We start from the raw sequence: 24,829 nt of genomic DNA, 5'->3' as shown, positions 1-24,829 counted from the left end.
CAACATGTAATTTAAAGTTTGTACATGATTTTAGACTATAAATTTGCCATTTTTAGTATTATATTCATTGACTTACAGTCCTCCAAAATCGAGATATCAAAGTTGGAAGTTTTTAGCTTTTCAGTTTTTTTGTATTCGATGAAAGTTTTAAAACATGCATATCTAATTCGTTTGAAGTCGGATTGACATGTAGTTTTTTTTTTTTCCAATTTGGAGTTTACAGTTTGTACATGAGTTTAGACTATAATTTTGTCATTTTTGGTTTAACATTCAATGATCTACAGCCCTCCGAAGTCGGGATATCAAAACTGGAAATTTTCAACTTTTCAACTATTTGTTTTTGTACTTTGTATTATGTGAAAATGTTAACACATGAAAATATCATTCGTTTAAAGTCGGATTGACATGCGGTTATTTCCAGAGTGTATTTTAGAGTTTGTACATGATTTTAGACTATAATTTTGTTAATTTTGGTTTCATATTCAATGAGTTACAGTCACCCAAAGTCGGGATATCAATATGAAAATTTTCAAAGTTCAACCCACTGAGTAGTAAGTAATTACCAAAAAATTCCAGTTTTTCCGGTTCTAAACCCACTTTATCCGGTTCCAACCTACCCACTTTGATGTTTTCGGGTTTTCCGGTTCTAGACCTACTTTACTCGGAACCATACCCGGAACCGAACCGGAACCGGTTCCTATATACCGGTCCGGTTTCCGGTTCTACAAAATCCCGTTAACCGGTTCCGGGTTTTCCAGCTCCGGGTCCATCCGGTCCGGGTTTGGACCCACTTTCATCCCTACATATATCTATATTTATATCTATATCTATATCTACTTATAAATGAAATATTTTTCCTTTCACCACATTAATTTGAAACTACCATGCATTTTTCTTTCACCACGACACCACATTCATTTGAAACTTCCATGACTTTTCAATTTCTTTCTAATAATAATTATAATTTGGTTAATTAGGTTAAATAAATATCAAACCTAAAATGTAATTATATATAAACTAAATTTCAATATTAAAATAATATCTTTACTTCTACTTATAAAACTATGTTTTTTTTTAACTTTTAACATATTATACTTAATTTATTAGTTTTAATATATTCTTGGATGTAAACCATTATCATTTTAAAGATCCAATTTTGGAACAATTTGTATAAAATACTTAAATTATTAATTTAGATATAACATTACTGGGTCAAGTTAAGTATAAATGTTAGTTTAATTTAAACAACCAAAATAATATTTTGTAAATAGTTAAAAGTAATAAATTGTAGTGTCTTTCTAATAATGATTATAAGTTGATTAATAAGGTTAAATAAATATCAAACCTAAAGTGTAATCATAAATAAACTAAATTTCTATTTTAAAATGATATCTTTACTTCTACTTATAAAGTTATGTTTTTAACTTTTAACGTATTATACTTAATTTATTAGATTTAATATGTTATTGTATGTAAACCATTATCAGTTTAAAGTTACAACTTTTGAACAATTTGGATAAAATACTTAAATTGTTAATTTAAATATAACATTAACATGTTAACTTAAATATAAATTTCAGTTCCACTTAAAAAAACAAAAAATGTGTTGTAAATAGTTAAAAGTGATAAATTGTAATGATAAATGCAAAAACTAAATCGTAATATCAGTTTAACTAAAATATTTCCTAAAGATATTTTTATAATCGTTAAAAGTTTTCAAATAAATAGTTTAAAATAACTTACAATAACAATAGTTAAAAATAACTCTATATAAATGATTACATTGTTACCTTTAAAAATAAAAAAACAGTGTTTGTTGTTTTAATAATTATAATGATAGAAATTAAAACATTAAGTAAATAAATTTTAAAAAATTAATTAATAATAACAACTATAAATAATATTAAACCATATATTATATTTAATTTTATTCATTTGTAACTCGTGGGTAGAAGTCATTCAAATGATTGAGACTATACAGTTATAATAGATGTATATATTATCATATATTATATTAAATTAGTATATTAATTACTTATATCAAATTTAACAACAACGTTATCGTTATATTTAAAAAAAAAACATATATTTGTAGAAACTTCAACTATACAGATGTTTCTGCGCAACACGCCGACATTCGCCTAGTAAACATTATAAACCTAGCACATTCATATTCTTATTTTTTTGGATTTACACGTTTAATATTAGGGCGCACCATATCCCTAACCATCTCTCTCTTTTACATCAACATTACTCTCTCTTCCTTTTAGATCCCTCAACCATATTTCAACTAGGAAATGTATAAAAAATAAACTCCAACTAAAAATAAAATCTAATTAAATTCCAACTAAAAGAATGTATAAAATTTAAAACGTTAAATAAAAAACACACAACTAAACGGTGTAACTTAACTTTATTGTTGATTTGTTGTAGTTTTTTAAATCTTCATAATTTTGTATTATTTTTATAGGTTTTGGTATATCATTATTCAATAATTCAAGTCGTAGATATATAATGTTTGATATTATGTAAAAAATCAAATGATCAAATCAAACTTTTCTCCATCTTGTCGGTTAACTGTGTTTTTTTTATGTGTTCATTCAATAATTATATCGTTACATGACAACTGATATGACAAACATATTTAACAACAGACTATTGAGAGTTTCTAACATTTAGTTGTCATGTTTAATTGATTGTTTCTCTACATAATCAATTAGTTGTCATGTTTAATTGATTGTTTCTCTACATAATCAAGATAAAATTCTTCATTAAAGGACCTTTTTTTTGTGAAGGACAAAACTATTGAATGAAGAATAGTACAGGGACCATTTCGGATAATTGAGTCAAAGGAACAAAATATAAAAAAGATCATGACCCAACGCAGATCCCATTCCCATTGTCTCTTTCCAACAAAACAGGGTTCTCTTTCTCTCCACCAACTTCAGGGAGTTCCATAAATTTAGGGTTCTTCATATTTTTCTGATCATTACAAAAGATTTATATTTATCAGACCCTTATCGGTATTTAACCTCCATTCGGATAACATATCAACAGCGAATTGCTCAATCTTCTAAACGCAGCTCCCCCTCGCAGACTTCAATTCAATTATCTGTGTTGCACTTTTCGAAAGCCTATCCACCCGAATTCAGGTTTGTTTTCGGTTTCTTTAGCTTTTGATTCTCGCACGCCTCAATAGTTTCATTTCCAGGAATCATATGATATTTCCATTGGTCGGATTTCTCGAAAGTCAACAATAGAACAAACGTTTGACCTTTTCCGATTCTTATATGGTTTTAATGTATTACACCTTTTTTCTTCGAGATTTTGTCAGCTTGATGATAGTTATCTTGAGATTTACGTAAAACTTCAAATTTTGGTTTTCTTAACTAACTTTTAAGGCGGGTTCTCATGCAAACAATGACCAAGTCAAAATAATTTAATTAATTGTGGTTAAAAGTTAATCAATTTGACCACTACAAGTCATGAATGAGCTCCAATTTTATGTTTTATCATCGAATATATTCCTTATTCCTAATTATCTCTGTAATTTTATTACCAATTGTTCTGTTGTTCAGGATTCTTGAGACCCTCCCCTGAAGTTTACCTTCATTGGGAGTGGTCATCTTTTTAAATCGACATCAAAGAACTTGAGTGAAGAAGATGAAGAGAGCTTTTGTTAAATCTTTTTCACCAATTCGATCTGCTTTTCTACATCATGGAGAGAAAATATCAACTGGAGTTGCAAAAAGATCATATATAAATAATGGCAATTTCACTACATCATCTTACAATATCTGTAAATGTGGACTACCTTCTTCTTATATGTTTTCAAGAACCATATCTTCCGATGCTGCTGAAGTAAACTATAAAGGTTCCAAAATTATAATTCAAAAGCTTAATTTAGTCATTTTGTTATTGTTAAAAGTTGAAAATGACAATGTTGTGTTTATAACAGAAGTGAAAAGATCAGGGCCTCTTGTGGAATATGAGAGAAGAATCAAAGCTGGTGATCTTGAAGATGGTGATAAAAGTCAGGTAATTTAGAAATTTTTTTAACTATTTCTGAAATACCAAAAACACCCTTTAGTTTTTAAAAAATTAAGGGAATATACAGATAGGCACCTTAAGAGAAATTCAAAGACTTTATGATGAGCTTGTTGAATCAGTTGATACCTGTCATTTGGATCGTGATTCTGATTCTGGAAAAAAAGAGAGGTAAATTATCAATTATCAAATATCAAGAAATCAAAAAGTTTCAATTTTTATATTTATATTATAAATTTATAATTCCATATATTTTGTTAAAAATTTCAGGAGTAGGTGGCTATGGTCACGTCTCATGCCTCAATCTTTAATTTCACCAGTGAAAGGACTTTATCTTTATGGAGGAGTTGGAACTGGAAAAACCATGTTAATGGATTTATTTTATGATCAATTGTAAGCATTATTTTTTACTTATTTATTTATTTTGACTAATAGTGAAGTCAATGGGACAAAAAAAAATGGACTTGTTTGTTGTTCCACTTAATATAAGGTGGGATAAAGACTTGCTCTTGAATTTGATCTCTTGTTTGTGAAAAAGACGTAAATGCCCTCATCGTGGAAATTGATTCAACATTTGGTTTACCTTCTTTATATGTAATTTTGAATTTATTAGGCCTAGCAATTGGAGGAAAAATAGGATCCATTTTCATGACTTCATGTTGACCGTACACAGTCGCTTGCAGGTAAAGTTGCTTCCTTTATGTCTGTCAGAATAAAGCTGGTAGCTGGTAGCTGATAAGCTAGCTGTACTGTCTGATAAAGTAATAATGTTTGGTAAAAAGTAGATGAAAAATGTAAAACTAACATAAAAGGGCATTTAGATATATAATTTAAAAGCTAACATGTAAGGGTATATTTGGAAAAGTTGTGGAAAAAATCCCAAGATTGTGTTTGTCAGAATAGCTGGTAGCTGATAAGCTAGTTGTACTGTCTGATAAAGTAATAATGTTTGGTAAAAAGTAGATGACAAATGTAAAACCGACATAAAAGGACATTTAGATATATAATTTAAAAACTAACATGTAAGGGTATATTTAGAAAAGTCACTTTATTTCTATTATATTTAAAAAAAAAAAAATCATAATTGCAGAGGCATAAAGGTGTTGCTGATCCCCTTGAAGTTGTTGCAGGAGAAATATCTCATGAATCCATTTTATTATGCTTAGATGAGTTTATGGTATGTAATATGTTACAAAAAAACCAAAAAATAAAAAAATAAAAAAAAAGACTTGAAATTCATTTATAATAATAGTTCAATGATTATTAATTTATTATAATGATGATATTACAGGTTAATGATGTGGCGGATGCTTTAATACTAAATCGATTATTTGGTCATCTTTTTAGTAATGGTGTTGTAAGTGATAAAAAAATCTATAAAATTTTTGCATATCTTTTAAGAATTAAATTCTCTTCAATATTAATAAATCTAAATAATAATAATAATTTTTTTTTTTTTTTTTAAATTTTGTAATGGGAAGTATAGATACTTGTTGCTACATCAAACCGAGCTCCAGATAATCTTTATGAACGTGGACTACAAAGAGATCTTTTTCTACCCTTCATTGCCACATTAAAGGTAAACTCAATTTTTCAATATTCCATTTTTACCCTTTATTTACTAGTTTTGTCCATGGATGCAGGAAAGATGCATTATACATGAAATTGGTTCTTCCATAGATTATAGGAAGAGGACATCGGTAGATGCTAAACTCTTTAAACTTTTTACAAATTACAAATCTGCCCTCATTCATTCAATTTCCTCAAGTGTGTTGTTATTGTTATATAACTTATTTGATTTCCGAAATATTTTATAATTTTTTATTTTTAATTTTTTTGAAATGAAGGCTGAAGAAGGTTTCTACTTCATAAAAAATGATGACTCATCCGATTTCCTTCTGCAAAAGTTTCAAGATTTAGTTGGGGAACATACAGCTCGTCCCCAGGTGGCAGAAGTTGTTATGGGTAGAAAACTACAGGTACATGTACAAGGGTAAAAATGTCATTTCATATATATCTTCATCTTCTTTTTTTATTTCTTTAAGTACTATAAGGATAAAGTGATGTTTGGATTAATGATTTATAAAAAGTTAAGATTTTAATCAAGAAAGACTCGTTTCCTTGACTTATTTATTAGTAATTATATAATTTGTTTTTTTTTTTTACAATATATGAATAAACATATTATTTTATAGTAATTATTTTTTTTATGAGTAGGTACCATTGGGTGCAAATGGATGTGCATATTTTCCTTTTGAGGAATTATGTAACAAACCACTTGGTGCTGCTGACTATTTTGGATTATGTAGTAAGTGAATTTAATAAAAAATTTAAAATTTATAAACAATTTATTTACTTAAGAAAAAAAGTTATGACATTTTTTTAATGACAGAAAAGTTTCATACATTGGCTTTGGATGGTGTGCCAATTTTTGGGCTCCACAACAGGACTGCAGCCCATCGGTTTGTCACTCTAGTTGATGTGAGATTCTTTTTTTTTTTTGCTTCTCTTCTGTATGTGAAAAAGACGTAAATACCCTTGTCATTGAAAATAAATTACAGGTGATGTATGAGAATAAGGCAAGGCTGATGTGTACAGCTGAGGGGACTCCTTTTGATCTTTTTGAAAGGATTGTGACTATTTCAGATGCTCAAAGTAGGGCACCTAGAACCTCATCAAGGTCAAGGAAAAATGACGATTCTGACCTTTGTGTTGACAATGAACTCGGGTTTGTAAAAGATCGCACTATTAGTAGGTATGTAGATTTTTTTTTTTAAAAGAGGGATGATTTTTTATAATAAATAAAGAAATATTTCAATAGAGTGTGTAAATAATGAAAAACAGGTTGACAGAAATGAACAGCAGTGAGTATCTGGAGCAACATGCAGAAATGATATCAGAAAAACAAAGTGATGAAGACAACAACAATAATACTAATAATAATAATAATCATGTTCATGTTCATGCTCATGCTCATGTAGTACAAAGTCGATAGCAACAGAATCATTCACTTTCATCAACAATTCTTTTTTCTTTTTCATATTTTATTTGGACATAAAGTTGGTGGATTACACTGAAAAGGTGAAATCGATATGTTTTTGGTGTAATAATTAATAGTTAGAACTTGTAAACATGACATATTTCTTTTTGTTGTACTTTTGTAATAATGTGGTTTATCATTGAAACCTCAATTGTACACGAAAAGCCAATTTCACAGCAAATAATGATTGTGTCAAAGCAAGTGGCAACTATTGTTGTAAATGTGAAATCATTTAACTCCATTGTAATAAAATTAGAAAGTTTAGCAACCAAGAACAACTAAATCATTAAATAATGGATAAAGTAGTTTTTAATTTTCAATATATGAAACATAAAATAATATAGAAAATGAATCAACATACAAAATAATGTTCATACCAAACACGTCTGAAATTAATAAGAATGAAATGAAAATTAAAATATATAATGTCCATTGTTTTTTTTAATATCATATGCTTCCATCTTAATACCAAAAAGATAGTGTAAAGGGAATAGGGGTATGTATGCACATGCACAACTATTATGTTTATGTTCCTTCAAATGACACATCTGTCTGTCTGTGTCTCTGTCTGTTTTTCAGTCTGCCAGTCTGTCTGTCTTCAACGCTGAAATGAGATGGAATAAGAGCCGGTATTTGGATCTTTTACCGCTTTAAAATTGTCCACGCTCATCCCAAATTTCCCCAAAATTGTGTTCCCCATATCTTTCAACTTCCCTACAATATACATATTCAAACACATATTTCAATATTTTTTTTAATTTTGTTAATTAAACTTAATTATTATTATTATAATAATAATATTAATACCAAGCATCTCTTCCTTCATCTTTTCACGTTTTTCTACAGCCAATGGTTCTAAACGGATAATTGTCCTCTTAGCTTGCTTATTTGAAGGATCTAATTCCAAGATTTTCTTCATACCTAAAAAGTACAACAATATCAATAAAACAAATTTCAAAAAGAAATGATTAATCAAAGTATTAATTATTTAACTTAATTACCAGCAATAGCATCTTCATAATTTTCAAGCTTCTCATGGGCTTCTGCTTTTCTAACAAGAGCTTTCATGTAATTAGGGTTTAGTTCCAATGCTTTTGTGCACTCTTTTATGGACTCCTCATACTTCCCCTGTCATATATATAACTCCATAGATATATATATATATATATATATATATATATATATATATATATATATATATATATATATATATATCATAAGCACATAACTACAAAATTTAATTGATAAGGTAAAAGATTAGAACTCACAAGTTTAAAGAAACATGTTGCACGATTGTTGTGACAAATTGACCTAATTTCTGAAAGTGAGGAGATTTCGGGTGCAAGTTGTATGGCATAATCATACTTCAATAAAGCCTCTTCATACAAACCATCTCCAAATAACTTGTTGCCTTCAACTTTTGCCTCATTCATTTCTTCCAAAAGTTTCTGCATCTCCAAGATAATAAGTGAGCAACATTGAATTCAACTTCTTTTTTTCAAGCAACTATTCTTTTGTCTCTCATGGTGGATCTTATACATGACACAAGAAGGGTTTGACTATGATCATCATGTATATAAGGAAACCTTCCATCAAGACAATAGGGAAAGGGGAAATCAATTCATACTTTTATGTAACCAAAATGAATATCATATATATATATATATATATATATATATATATATATATATATATATATATATATATATATATATATATATATATGCTTCTGTATTATGAATAGAAAAGAATGAATACTTTTAGCTAAAAAAGTCACAAAGGATGATCCTAAATGGAGATTTTTTAGAATTCGAATTCAATCCCAAGCCCAAGGATTAGACTAGTTACTGCAAGAATATCCACACTTCACATTGTTCATATGGAGACTAGAAGAAAAAAGTAGAATCCACCTATATCAAGAACTCAAGAAGCATATTACCAGTACCAAGAGTATCATGTATTAGACGTTTTGAACACCATGAGTGATGCGAATCATGTGTTGAAAACCATCTAAAAGCAAAATCAACATAGAGCTAGCAAGCAAAATCAATACGAAGATTCTAATCAGCAGCTAATTTGGCAAGATGATACTGTAAAATGCTTCCAAACACAAATTCTAGGTATTACACCATTGGATAAAATCAAAAACTAAACGCGGATGCCAGAGGCTTCAACTAAATGACAAAACCTAAACACCGCAGGGTATATGAATTATAACCTCGAAAGAGAGAAAGAGTGAACCTGCTTGAGTTCGTCTTCGTCGAGCGTATCTTCAAAGCACTGATCCTTTGACGCCACAGACAGTTCTTCCGGATGGTGTTGTTGATGTTCAATGGAGTCATTTGAATTGTTATTATCATCAGATACAATCTCATCATCGCCAACTTCGGTCTCGCTTGCGGTTTCGAAACCATCGGATGCGTATCCGTCGGCGGTTACTCTGTTGTCACTTTTCATATCTACTCCGGCGCCGTTTGCTTTATCGCCACTACCTGAATCTACGCTGCCGGCGGCAACGGTGGTTGATTTTGACCTTTTTGGTTCGTCATCAGTCGAAGGAATCGGCTCAAGCACCACCATTCTCAACGTCTCTCACAGAAACACACACCAACACACACAGAAATCTTAAAAATCGCAATCGACGGCAAGAGGTGTCTTTTCGTTGCAGAACTCGACGACGATTCTAGAAACAAATTGGGTTTTACGTTTTGCACGACTTCCGTAAATTTCATTTCAACCACATGTAGATTCCAAAACGCACTTTTAGTCCCTTTTGAACTTCAACAAATAACTTTATTATAGACCTAGTAAAACATGACATGACACGAAAACCCGACACGAACCCGACATGAAATTAACAAGTTAAGGTTAGAGATTTCGACACGTTTATTTAATGAATAATAACGTTACTTTCTTAAAATGGCATATGATGTTCTAAGCATACACACAATATAATATATCAAACAACATGTAACGAGTAAAAGAACATTTTATTTCTACTTATTAGATTGTTTTATACATTCTTTTCACCCTTCAAGAATTTGAAAAAAATATTATCTTCCTTCAACGTGTAGTTCGATTATGAATTTTTCATCAGTTAGGGGTAGACACATGTCCCGAAAGCTACATAAAAACAACACAAAATTAGTTTCAATTTGTACACCTATCACCAGATATTTGATGTGCCAGAGCATTTATTTAGAAAATATTCCAATAGAAAAAGAAACTTACATGGATCTGTGACAGCAGGAGTAGCATAACTAATATCGCATACACCATTAATTTGAAAGTTAAGATCAATAGCATAAGACGCATGATTTCGCCCAGTGTTAGGGTTAAAGCACGATCCTCCAGGTCAAAGATAGTCAAGAACTTGTTGCAACTTCGGTTCGGTAGCCTGGCTTTGTGCTACACACCAAGTTTTCCCCTATCCATTATCAAAAACAACAAAAAAAACATCATAATCCCATTAAATATTTGCATAATATTTTCCAATCTAAAATAAATTTTAAGTTGTTAGTACAATAATAATGAGATATATATATATATATATATATATATATATATATATCTTACTTGCACGGAATTGGTGCACATAATGAGGCACAAGAAAAAACCAATGAAGCACAGTGAGGATGTAAGTCTTGCCATTATTTTATAAATTATGGTGTTTTTTTAAAATGGTTTATGAAATATGTTGGGAATGTTCATTCAAATTTATAATGTTTCAGATTCATAACTGTTTATGTTCTTACAACTTAAAGAGTTCAACTTTGTAATTAATTATGTATATTTTTTAATTACTACGTAAGTTATACATGATTAATTACATGTACACACACTTATATATATATATATATATATATATATATATATATATATATATATATATATATATATAGATATATATATATATATATATATCGCAATTACTTTTGAGTTATGCATGGACCAATAACTCGGACAATAACCAGGGCCTTTGCTGACGTGGGGTTTTTAAAATTAGCATAGGTTTTATATTTTGTGGATTTGGTAAAAATATCAAATGTAGCACCACTAAGTATGATCAACATATCAAAGTGTTGGTGATCAAGTTTTATTATTATTCATTATGATGTTTACGCGTATTTGCATTCGTTTATTTGTCTACTTTTTATATGTATGTTTATGTTCATATATGTTCACTTATTTTTATTTGTCTTCAATTGTTTATGCTTCTTTAACTTAGTTTGATTAAAAAACATAAACGAAAGAAGATGAACACAATCATTTATGTTAGTTTAAAAACAAGTTGTTAGGATCCGACTTATATATGTCAAGTGGGTATTGGCCAATTCAAGAAAATGTTTAAGATCCCATTTATTATAAACCATAGGGCATGTCATTAGTGCAATAGACCAATAGTCGAGCCAAAATTAGTGTCATATTACAAATATTGCCACTCATTTTCCCACCCAGATAATTGGAACAAGTTGGACCAGAAACTTATTCTCGAATAAATACGCTACTTACCCTCATAACTAAAAATAGTTGTAGGAAGAAAATCGTGTGATTACAACTATTCTATTACATATTGAGCCAAATTTAGTTTGAATGAGTTACGAGGTGCATAATTCATACACTCTTTAGATGATTTCAAGTCTAAGGGCAGTGTCCTTCTTGGGTCCCTAGGGCATTTCCCTGGCTCATAAAAGCATGTATTTCTGTGAATTATGAGCTTCTAGAACATAGAAAAATATATACATATGTTTAGTGCAATCCAAAACTAATAGAGTCAAAATTACATATTTCAAAGAAAGTATCAAAATCCCATTTTTTTTTTCATATTTGTTACCTGTTTTTTTTAATTAATGAAACCACATAAATGACATCAACACAAAAACAAGTATAGTGACCTACACCTAAGTACAATACAAAAATTATGAGCCAAGAAAATTACATAAAGAAAAACTAATAAAACCGATAATCACCGACCAAAACTGTATCATGTCAAGTTAGCAATATTATTTATGGTTAAATATTATGGTTCTCATCAAAGTGTCTTTAATTTATACCCTTCAAAGGAAGTACACTCATGATTCCCGATGCGAGTTTCAATCAAAAGCCAACTTGGTACATAATTCTTAATCTGGGATCCAAGGATTTACACAAGCATTTCACCCAAAATCTTATGGTTCACGACAACCATTCACTAAATTAGGATATAGAAAAATTATAATATAGAGTCCTTACTTCCAAACATCATAATGCTTAGAAAAAGTTTTGAACACATGATTGTGAAACATGCTTAAATTTTTGAACATGTTAAAAGGAAATTCTCATAGTGAAAATGATTTCCTTCACGGATTTTATACATAATTGAACAATACGATTTGTTTTCCATAGATGAACTTTATTTAGGGACTAAAAAGATCAAAAACCGTGTAATATAATTAAAAAAAGAGAGTTGAAGTTTTATATGTTTTTTTTTATTTGAAGATTATTAAAAATATTTTTTCGAACGTTCGTGAGAGAATTCAAAAATTGGCTTAGTGAAAAATTTCGCTCCAAATTATTTCATGTGTTATATATCGATGACCACTAAAACAAGTTCAAAATTTTAAAAAACATAACATTTTCGGGATAGGTAATTTAGTTTGTAATATTTAAAGGATACAATAGCTTTCTTATATACATCATGAGAAAATGTTAATTTTCATGAATAACCCTCCCAAGTATTTGAAGGTCGCCTCAAACTCAAGAATCATTTGAGTAGTATACACATAATTGCAAATTAATGGAAGCAAAGAAACATTACAGAAGTCTTACAAAAAAACCATATTATCGATGTTTAATCTAAAAAAGGATAACATCATAACCTTAATTTCAATCTTTGTTCTAATTTATTTTCAAAACCCATCAAATCATATTTAACCAACAATAAAACATTTCATTTAAACTCAAAAGAAATCAAATCTTTTTTTCTATAGATGGACTTAATTTCAATCTCTTTTCTAATATATTTTCAAAATCCATCAAATCATATATAACCAACAATAAAACATTTCACTTAAACTCAAAAGAAATCAAACGATATGTTTTCCATAGATGGACTTTATTTAGGGATTAAAAAGATCGAAAACTGTATAATATAATTAAAAGAAGAGAGAGTAGAAGATTTACATGTTTTTTTCTTGATTTGAAGATTATTAAACATATTTTTTCGATCTGAAAACGTTCTTGAGAGAATTCAATAATTAGTTCAGTGAAAAATTTCGCTCCAAGTTATTTCATGTCTTATATATATCGATGACCACTAAAATAAGTTCAAAATTCTACAAGACATAACATTTTCGGGCTAGGTTACTTAGTTTGTAATATTTAAAGGATACAGTGGCTTTCTTATATACATAAAAAGAAAATGTTAATTTTCATAAATACCCCTCCAAACTATTTGAAGGTTGAATCAAACTCAAGAATCATTTGAGTAGTATACACATTATTGCAAATTAATGAAAGCAAATAAACTTTACAGAAGTCTTACAAAAAAACATATTATCGATGTTTAATCTAAAAAAAGATAACATCCTAACCTTAATTTCAGTCTTTTTTCTAATTTATCTTCAAATTCCATCGAATCATATTTAACATATAATAAAACCTTTCACTTAAACTAAAAAGAAATCAAACGAGTACGTATATTTTGAAAATGAAGAATAACATTACTTTCTTAAAATGGCATATGATGTTCTAAACATACACAAGTATAATATATCAAACACCATGTAACGAGTAAAAGAACATTTTACTTCCACTTATTAGATTGTTTTATACATTCTTTTCACCCTTCAAGAATTTGAAAAAAATATGATCTTCCCTTCAACGTGTCGTTCGATTATGAATTTCTCATCACTTAGGGGTAGACACATGTCCCGAAAGCTGCATAAAAACAACACAAAATTAGTTTCAATTTGTACACTTATCACCCGATATTTGATGCGCCAGAGCATTTCTTTAGAAAATATTCCAATAGAAAAAGAAACTTACATGGATCTGTGACAGCAGGAGTAGCGTAACTAATATCGCATACACCATTAATTTGAAAGTTAAGATCAATAGCATAAGACGCATGATTTCGCAGGGCTAAAGCATGATCCTCCAGGTTGAATCTCCTTGCAGTCGAGTTGTCCACAAAGATAGTCAAGAACTTGTTGCAACTTCGGTTCGGTAGCCTGGCTTTGAGCTACACACCATGTTTTCCCCTATGCATTATAAAAACAAAAAAAAACATCATAATCCCATTAAATATTTGCATAACATTTTCCAATCTAAAATACATTTTAAGTTGTTAGTACAAGAATAATGACTTTTTTTATATATATCTTACTTGCACGGAATTGGTGCACATAATGAGGCACAAGAAAAAACCAATGAAGCACAGTGAGAATGTAAGTCTTGCCATTATTTTATAAAATATGGTGCTTTTTTAGAATGGCTTATGAAATATTTTGGGAATGTTCATTCAAATTTATAATGTTTCGGATTCGTAACTGTTTATGTTCTTACAAATTAAAGAGTACTTTGTAATTAATTATGTATATTTTTTAATTACTACGTAAGTTATACATGATTAATTACATGTACACACACTTATATATATATATATATATATATATATATATATATATATATATATATATATCAACATATCAAAGTATTGGTGATCAAGTTTTATTATTATTCATTATGACGTTGACGCGTATTTGCATTCGTTTATTTGTTTACTTTTTATATGTATGTTTATGTTCATATATGTTCACTTATTTTTATTTGTCTTCAATTGTTTATGCTTCTTTAACTTAGTTTGATTAAAAAACATAAACGAAAGAAGATGAACACAATCATTTATGTTAGTTTAAAACAAGTTGTTAGGATCCGGCTTATATATGTCATGTGGGTATTGGCCAATTCAAGAAACTGTTTAAGATCCCATTTATTATAAACCATAGGGCATGTCATTAGTGCATTAGAACAATAGTCGAGCCAAAATTAGTGTCATACTACAAATATTGCCACTTATTTTCCCACCCAGATAATTGGAACAAGTTGGACCACAAACTTATTCTCGAATAAATACGCTACTTACCCTCATAACTAAAAATAGTTGTAGGAAGACAATCGTGTGATTAGAACTATTCAATAACATATTGAGCTAAATTTAGTTTTAATGGGTTAGGAGGTGCATAATTCATACACTCTTTAGATGATTTCAAGTCTAAGGGCAGTGTCCTTCTTGGGTCCCTAGGGCATTTCCCTGGCTCATAAAAGCATGTATTTCTGTGAATTATGAGCTTCTAGAACATAGAAAAATATATACATATGTTTAGTGTAATCCAAAACTAATAGAGTTAAAATTACATATTTCAGAGAAAGTATCAGAATCCCAATGTTTTTTTTTTCATATTTGTTACCTCTTTTTTAATTAATTAAACCACATACATGACATCAACACAAAAACAAGTATATTGAACTACACCTAAGTACAATACAAAAATTATGAGCCAAGAAAATTACATAAAGAAAAACTAATAAAACCGATAATCACCGACCAAAACTGTATCATGTCAAGTTAGCGATATTATTTCCGGCTAAATATTATGGTTCTCATCAAAGTGTATTTAATCTATACCCTTTAAAGGAAGTACACTCACGATTCCCAATGCGAGTTTCAATCAAAAGCCATCTTGGTACATAATTCGTAATTTGGGATCCAAGGATTTACACTACCATTTCACCCAAAATCTTATGGTTCACGACAACCATTCACTAAATTGGGATATAGAAAAATTATAATATAAAGTCCTTACTTCCAAACATCATAATGCTTAGAAAAAGTTTTGAACACATGATTGTGAAACACGCTTAAAATTTTGAACATGTTAAAAGGAAATTCTTATGGTGAAAATGATTTCCTACACGGATTTTATACATAATTGAACAATACGATTTGTTTTCCATAGATGGACTTTATTTAGGGACTAAAAAGATCAAAAACTGTGTAATATAATTAAAAGAACAGAGAGTAAAAGTTTTATATGTTTTTTTTTTGTGCAGATTATTTAAAATATTTTTTCGAACGTTCTTGAGAGAATTCAAAAATTGACTTAGTAAAAAATTTCGCTCCAAATTATTTCATGTGTTATATATCGATGACCACTAAAACAAGTTCAAAATTTTAAAAAACATAACATTTTCGGGATAGGTAATTTAGTTTGTAATATTTAAAGGATACAATAGCTTTCTTATATACATCATGAGAAAATGTTAATTTTCATGAATAACCCTCCCAAGTATTTGAAGGTCGCCTCAAACTCAAGAATCATTTGAGTAGTATACACATAATTGCAAATTAATGGAAGCAAAGAAACATTACAGAAGTCTTACAAAAAAACCATATTATCGATGTTTAATCTAAAAAAGGATAACATCATAACCTTAATTTCAATCTTTGTTCTAATTTATTTTCAAAACCCATCAAATCATATTTAACCAACAATAAAACATTTCATTTAAACTCAAAAGAAATCAAATCTTTTTTTCTATAGATGGACTTAATTTCAATCTCTTTTCTAATTTATTTTCAAAATCCATCAAATCATATATAACCAACAATAAAACATTTCACTTAAACTCAAAAGAAATCAAACGATATGTTTTCCATAGATGGACTTTATTTAGGGATTAAAAAGATCAAAAACTATATAATATAATTAAAAGAAGAGAGAGTAGAAGATTTATATGTTTTTTTTTTCTTGATTTGAAGATTATTAAACATATTTTTTCGATCTGAAAACGTTCTTGAGAGAATTCAATAATTAGTTCAGTGAAAAATTTCGCTCCAAGTTATTTCATGTCTTATATATCATTGACCACTAAAATAAGTTCAAAATTCTACAAGACATAACATTTTCGGGCTAGGTTGCTTAGTTTGTAATATTTAAAGGATACAGTAGCTTTCTTATATACATAAAAAGAAAATGTTAATTTTCATAAATACCCCTCCAAACTATTTGAAGGTCGAATCAAACTCAAGAATCATTTGAGTAGTATACACATTATTGCAAATTAATGAAAGCAAATAAACTTTACAGAAGTCTTACAAAAAAACATATTATCGATGTTTAATCTAAAAAAAGATAACATCCTAACCTTAATTTCAGTCTTTTTTCTAATTTATCTTCAAATTCCATCGAATCATATTTAACATATAATAAAACCTTTCACTTAAACTAAAAAGAAATCAAACGAGTACGTATATTTTGAAAATGAAGAATAACATTACTTTCTTAAAATGGCATATGATGTTCTAAACATACACAAGTATAATATATCAAACACCATGTAACGAGTAAAAGAACATTTTACTTCCACTTATTAGATTGTTTTATACATTCTTTTCACCCTTCAAGAATTTGAAAAAAATATGATCTTCCCTTCAACGTGTCGTTCGATTATGAATTTCTCATCACTTAGGGGTAGACACATGTCCCGAAAGCTGCATAAAAACAACACAAAATTAGTTTCAATTTGTACACTTATCACCCGATATTTGATGCGCCAGAGCATTTCTTTAGAAAATATTCCAATAGAAAAAGAAACTTACATGGATCTGTGACAGCAGGAGTAGCGTAACTAATATCGCATACACCATTAATTTGAAAGTTAAGATCAATAGCATAAGACGCATGATTTCGCAGGGCTAAAGCATGATCCTCCAGGTTGAATCTCCTTGCAGTCGAGTTGTCCACAAAGATAGTCAAGAACTTGTTGCAACTTCGGTTCGGTAGCCTGGCTTTGAGCTACACACCATGTTTTCCCCTATGCATTATAAAAACAAAAAAAAACATCATAATCCCATTAAATATTTGCATAACATTTTCCAATCTAAAATACATTTTAAGTTGTTAGTACAAGAATAATGACTTTTTTTTTATATATATCTTACTTGCACGGAATTGGTGCACATAATGAGGCACAAGAAAAAACCAATGAAGCACAGTGAGAATGTAAGTCTTGCCATTATTTTATAAAATATGGTGCTTTTTTAGAATGGCTTATGAAATATTTTGGGAATGTTCATTCAAATTTATAATGTTTCGGATTCGTAACTGTTTATGTTCTTACAAATTAAAGAGTACTTTGTAATTAATTATGTATATTTTTTAATTACTACGTAAGTTATACATGATTAATTACATGTACACACACTTATATATATATATATATATATATATATATATATATATATATATATATCAACATATCAAAGTATTGGTGATCAAGTTTTATTATTATTCATTATGACGTTGACGCGTATTTGCATTCGTTTATTTGTTTACTTTTTATATGTATGTTTATGTTCATATATGTTCACTTATTTTTATTTGTCTTCAATTGTTTATGCTTCTTTAACTTAGTTTGATTAAAAAACATAAACGAAAGAAGATGAACACAATCATTTATGTTAGTTTAAAACAAGTTGTTAGGATCCGGCTTATATATGTCATGTGGGTATTGGCCAATTCAAGAAACTGTTTAAGATCCCATTTATTATAAACCATAGGGCATGTCATTAGTGCATTAGAACAATAGTCGAGCCAAAATTAGTGTCATACTACAAATATTGCCACTTATTTTCCCACCCAGATAATTGGAACAAGTTGGACCACAAACTTATTCTCGAATAAATACGCTACTTACCCTCATAACTAAAAATAGTTGTAGGAAGACAATCGTGTGATTAGAACTATTCAATAACATATTGAGCTAAATTTAGTTTTAATGGGTTAGGAGGTGCATAATTCATACACTCTTTAGATGATTTCAAGTCTAAGGGCAGTGTCCTTCTTGGGTCCCTAGGGCATTTCCCTGGCTCATAAAAGCATGTATTTCTGTGAATTATGAGCTTCTAGAACATAGAAAAATATATACATATGTTTAGTGTAATCCAAAACTAATAGAGTTAAAATTACATATTTCAGAGAAAGTATCAGAATCCCAATGTTTTTTTTTTCATATTTGTTACCTCTTTTTTAATTAATTAAACCACATACATGACATCAACACAAAAACAAGTATATTGAACTACACCTAAGTACAATACAAAAATTATGAGCCAAGAAAATTACATAAAGAAAAACTAATAAAACCGATAATCACCGACCAAAACTGTATCATGTCAAGTTAGCGATATTATTTCCGGCTAAATATTATGGTTCTCATCAAAGTGTATTTAATCTATACCCTTTAAAGGAAGTACACTCACGATTCCCAATGCGAGTTTCAATCAAAAGCCATCTTGGTACATAATTCGTAATTTGGGATCCAAGGATTTACACTACCATTTCACCCAAAATCTTATGGTTCACGACAACCATTCACTAAATTGGGATATAGAAAAATTATAATATAAAGTCCTTACTTCCAAACATCATAATGCTTAGAAAAAGTTTTGAACACATGATTGTGAAACACGCTTAAAATTTTGAACATGTTAAAAGGAAATTCTTATGGTGAAAATGATTTCCTACACGGATTTTATACATAATTGAACAATACGATTTGTTTTCCATAGATGGACTTTATTTAGGGACTAAAAAGATCAAAAACTGTGTAATATAATTAAAAGAACAGAGAGTAAAAGTTTTATATGTTTTTTTTTTGTGCAGATTATTTAAAATATTTTTTCGAACGTTCTTGAGAGAATTCAAAAATTGACTTAGTAAAAAATTTCGCTCCAAATTATTTCATGTGTTATATATCGATGACCACTAAAACAAGTTCAAAATTTTAAAAAACATAACATTTTCGGGATAGGTAATTTAGTTTGTAATATTTAAAGGATACAATAGCTTTCTTATATACATCATGAGAAAATGTTAATTTTCATGAATAACCCTCCCAAGTATTTGAAGGTCGCCTCAAACTCAAGAATCATTTGAGTAGTATACACATAATTGCAAATTAATGGAAGCAAAGAAACATTACAGAAGTCTTACAAAAAAACCATATTATCGATGTTTAATCTAAAAAAGGATAACATCATAACCTTAATTTCAATCTTTGTTCTAATTTATTTTCAAAACCCATCAAATCATATTTAACCAACAATAAAACATTTCATTTAAACTCAAAAGAAATCAAATCTTTTTTTCTATAGATGGACTTAATTTCAATCTCTTTTCTAATTTATTTTCAAAATCCATCAAATCATATATAACCAACAATAAAACATTTCACTTAAACTCAAAAGAAATCAAACGATATGTTTTCCATAGATGGACTTTATTTAGGGATTAAAAAGATCAAAAACTATATAATATAATTAAAAGAAGAGAGAGTAGAAGATTTATATGTTTTTTTTTTCTTGATTTGAAGATTATTAAACATATTTTTTCGATCTGAAAACGTTCTTGAGAGAATTCAATAATTAGTTCAGTGAAAAATTTCGCTCCAAGTTATTTCATGTCTTATATATCATTGACCACTAAAATAAGTTCAAAATTCTACAAGACATAACATTTTCGGGCTAGGTTGCTTAGTTTGTAATATTTAAAGGATACAGTAGCTTTCTTATATACATAAAAAGAAAATGTTAATTTTCATAAATACCCCTCCAAACTATTTGAAGGTCGAATCAAACTCAAGAATCATTTGAGTAGTATACACATTATTGCAAATTAATGAAAGCAAATAAACTTTACAGAAGTCTTACAAAAAAACATATTATCGATGTTTAATCTAAAAAAAGATAACATCCTAACCTTAATTTCAGTCTTTTTTCTAATTTATCTTCAAATTCCATCGAATCATATTTAACATATAATAAAACCTTTCACTTAAACTAAAAAGAAATCAAACGAGTACGTATATTTTGAAAATGAAGAATAACATTACTTTCTTAAAATGGCATATGATGTTCTAAACATACACAAGTATAATATATCAAACACCATGTAACGAGTAAAAGAACATTTTACTTCCACTTATTAGATTGTTTTATACATTCTTTTCACCCTTCAAGAATTTGAAAAAAATATGATCTTCCCTTCAACGTGTCGTTCGATTATGAATTTCTCATCACTTAGGGGTAGACACATGTCCCGAAAGCTGCATAAAAACAACACAAAATTAGTTTCAATTTGTACACTTATCACCCGATATTTGATGCGCCAGAGCATTTCTTTAGAAAATATTCCAATACAAAAAGAAACTTACATGGATCTGTGACAGCAGGAGTAGCGTAACTAATATCGCATACACCATTAATTTGAAAGTTAAGATCAATAGCATAAGACGCATGATTTCGCAGGGCTAAAGCATGATCCTCCAGGTTGAATCTCCTTGCAGTCGAGTTGTCCACAAAGATAGTCAAGAACTTGTTGCAACTTCGGTTCGGTAGCCTGGCTTTGAGCTACACACCATGTTTTCCCCTATGCATTATAAAAACAAAAAAAAACATCATAATCCCATTAAATATTTGCATAACATTTTCCAATCTAAAATACATTTTAAGTTGTTAGTACAAGAATAATGACTTTTTTTTTATATATATCTTACTTGCACGGAATTGGTGCACATAATGAGGCACAAGAAAAAACCAATGAAGCACAGTGAGAATGTAAGTCTTGCCATTATTTTATAAAATATGGTGCTTTTTTAGAATGGCTTATGAAATATTTTGGGAATGTTCATTCAAATTTATAATGTTTCGGATTCGTAACTGTTTATGTTCTTACAAATTAAAGAGTACTTTGTAATTAATTATGTATATTTTTTAATTACTACGTAAGTTATACATGATTAATTACATGTACACACACTTATATATATATATATATATATATATATATATATATATCAACATATCAAAGTATTGGTGATCAAGTTTTATTATTATTCATTATGACGTTGACGCGTATTTGCATTCGTTTATTTGTTTACTTTTTATATGTATGTTTATGTTCATATATGTTCACTTATTTTTATTTGTCTTCAATTGTTTATGCTTCTTTAACTTAGTTTGATTAAAAAACATAAACGAAAGAAGATGAACACAATCATTTATGTTAGTTTAAAACAAGTTGTTAGGATCCGGCTTATATATGTCATGTGGGTATTGGCCAATTCAAGAAACTGTTTAAGATCCCATTTATTATAAACCATAGGGCATGTCATTAGTGCATTAGAACAATAGTCGAGCCAAAATTAGTGTCATACTACAAATATTGCCACTTATTTTCCCACCCAGATAATTGGAACAAGTTGGACCACAAACTTATTCTCGAATAAATACGCTACTTACCCTCATAACTAAAAATAGTTGTAGGAAGACAATCGTGTGATTAGAACTATTCAATAACATATTGAGCTAAATTTAGTTTTAATGGGTTAGGAGGTGCATAATTCATACACTCTTTAGATGATTTCAAGTCTAAGGGCAGTGTCCTTCTTGGGTCCCTAGGGCATTTCCCTGGCTCATAAAAGCATGTATTTCTGTGAATTATGAGCTTCTAGAACATAGAAAAATATATACATATGTTTAGTGTAATCCAAAACTAATAGAGTTAAAATTACATATTTCAGAGAAAGTATCAGAATCCCAATGTTTTTTTTTTCATATTTGTTACCTCTTTTTTAATTAATTAAACCACATACATGACATCAACACAAAAACAAGTATATTGAACTACACCTAAGTACAATACAAAAATTATGAGCCAAGAAAATTACATAAAGAAAAACTAATAAAACCGATAATCACCGACCAAAACTGTATCATGTCAAGTTAGCGATATTATTTCCGGCTAAATATTATGGTTCTCATCAAAGTGTATTTAATCTATACCCTTTAAAGGAAGTACACTCACGATTCCCAATGCGAGTTTCAATCAAAAGCCATCTTGGTACATAATTCGTAATTTGGGATCCAAGGATTTACACTACCATTTCACCCAAAATCTTATGGTTCACGACAACCATTCACTAAATTGGGATATAGAAAAATTATAATATAAAGTCCTTACTTCCAAACATCATAATGCTTAGAAAAAGTTTTGGACACATGATTGTGAAACACGCTTAAAATTTTGAACATGTTAAAAGGAAATTCTTATGGTGAAAATGATTTCCTACACGGATTTTATACATAATTGAACAATACGATTTGTTTTCCATAGATGGACTTTATTTAGGGACTAAAAAGATCAAAAACTGTGTAATATAATTAAAAGAACAGAGAGTAAAAGTTTTATATGTTTTTTTTTTGTGCAGATTATTTAAAATATTTTTTCGAACGTTCTTGAGAGAATTCAAAAATTGACTTAGTAAAAAATTTCGCTCCAAATTATTTCATGTGTTATATATCGATGACCACTAAAACAAGTTCAAAATTTTAAAAAACATAACATTTTCGGGATAGGTAATTTAGTTTGTAATATTTAAAGGATACAATAGCTTTCTTATATACATCATGAGAAAATGTTAATTTTCATGAATAACCCTCCCAAGTATTTGAAGGTCGCCTCAAACTCAAGAATCATTTGAGTAGTATACACATAATTGCAAATTAATGGAAGCAAAGAAACATTACAGAAGTCTTACAAAAAAACCATATTATCGATGTTTAATCTAAAAAAGGATAACATCATAACCTTAATTTCAATCTTTGTTCTAATTTATTTTCAAAACCCATCAAATCATATTTAACCAACAATAAAACATTTCATTTAAACTCAAAAGAAATCAAATCTTTTTTTCTATAGATGGACTTAATTTCAATCTCTTTTCTAATTTATTTTCAAAATCCATCAAATCATATATAACCAACAATAAAACATTTCACTTAAACTCAAAAGAAATCAAACGATATGTTTTCCATTGATGGACTTTATTTAGGGATTAAAAAGATCAAAAACTATATAATATAATTAAAAGAAGAGAGAGTAGAAGATTTATATGTTTTTTTTTTCTTGATTTGAAGATTATTAAACATATTTTTTCGATCTGAAAACGTTCTTGAGAGAATTCAATAATTAGTTCAGTGAAAAATTTCGCTCCAAGTTATTTCATGTCTTATATATCATTGACCACTAAAATAAGTTCAAAATTCTACAAGACATAACATTTTCGGGCTAGGTTGCTTAGTTTGTAATATTTAAAGGATACAGTAGCTTTCTTATATACATAAAAAGAAAATGTTAATTTTCATAAATACCCCTCCAAACTATTTGAAGGTCGAATCAAACTCAAGAATCATTTGAGTAGTATACACATTATTGCAAATTAATGAAAGCAAATAAACTTTACAGAAGTCTTACAAAAAAACATATTATCGATGTTTAATCTAAAAAAAGATAACATCCTAACCTTAATTTCAGTCTTTTTTCTAATTTATCTTCAAATTCCATCGAATCATATTTAACATATAATAAAACCTTTCACTTAAACTAAAAAGAAATCAAACGAGTACGTATATTTTGAAAATGAAGAATAACATTACTTTCTTAAAATGGCATATGATGTTCTAAACATACACAAGTATAATATATCAAACACCATGTAACGAGTAAAAGAACATTTTACTTCCACTTATTAGATTGTTTTATACATTCTTTTCACCCTTCAAGAATTTGAAAAAAATATGATCTTCCCTTCAACGTGTCGTTCGATTATGAATTTCTCATCACTTAGGGGTAGACACAT

At 28.7% G+C, this 24,829-nt stretch overlaps 2 protein-coding genes across 2 annotated transcripts; one reads left to right on the top strand and one right to left on the bottom strand.

Moving 5' to 3' along the window:
• The first annotated feature begins 2,899 nt into the window (after nucleotides 1-2,899).
• Nucleotides 2,900-7,284, top strand: LOC111920633 (uncharacterized). Its single transcript, XM_023916208.3, has 15 exons — nucleotides 2,900-3,152; nucleotides 3,579-3,874; nucleotides 3,959-4,038; nucleotides 4,118-4,218; nucleotides 4,318-4,440; nucleotides 4,661-4,730; nucleotides 5,138-5,224; nucleotides 5,339-5,404; nucleotides 5,534-5,626; nucleotides 5,691-5,747; nucleotides 5,895-6,026; nucleotides 6,265-6,355; nucleotides 6,440-6,528; nucleotides 6,609-6,802; nucleotides 6,892-7,284. Exons 2-15 carry the CDS (start codon nucleotides 3,664-3,666, stop codon nucleotides 7,040-7,042), a joined length of 1,545 nt encoding a protein of 514 aa, XP_023771976.1. The 5' UTR covers nucleotides 2,900-3,152; nucleotides 3,579-3,663; the 3' UTR covers nucleotides 7,043-7,284.
• Nucleotides 7,285-7,393: 109 nt separating this feature from the next.
• Nucleotides 7,394-9,788, bottom strand: LOC111920644 (uncharacterized). The gene is made up of 5 exons (XM_023916219.3): nucleotides 9,329-9,788; nucleotides 8,356-8,535; nucleotides 8,089-8,215; nucleotides 7,895-8,008; nucleotides 7,394-7,801 (listed from the first exon to the last, which is right to left on the bottom strand). Exons 1-5 carry the CDS (start codon nucleotides 9,665-9,667, stop codon nucleotides 7,686-7,688), a joined length of 876 nt encoding a protein of 291 aa, XP_023771987.1. The 5' UTR covers nucleotides 9,668-9,788; the 3' UTR covers nucleotides 7,394-7,685.
• Between the last annotated feature and the right edge of the window lie 15,041 nt (nucleotides 9,789-24,829).

This window comes from Lactuca sativa, chromosome 5, assembly GCF_002870075.4.
Source record: "Lactuca sativa cultivar Salinas chromosome 5, Lsat_Salinas_v11, whole genome shotgun sequence".
NCBI classification, from domain to species: Eukaryota; Viridiplantae; Streptophyta; class Magnoliopsida; order Asterales; family Asteraceae; genus Lactuca; species Lactuca sativa.
The sequence above is the reverse complement of the archived record's forward strand: the minus strand, read 5'-3'. Positions and strand labels throughout refer to the sequence as shown.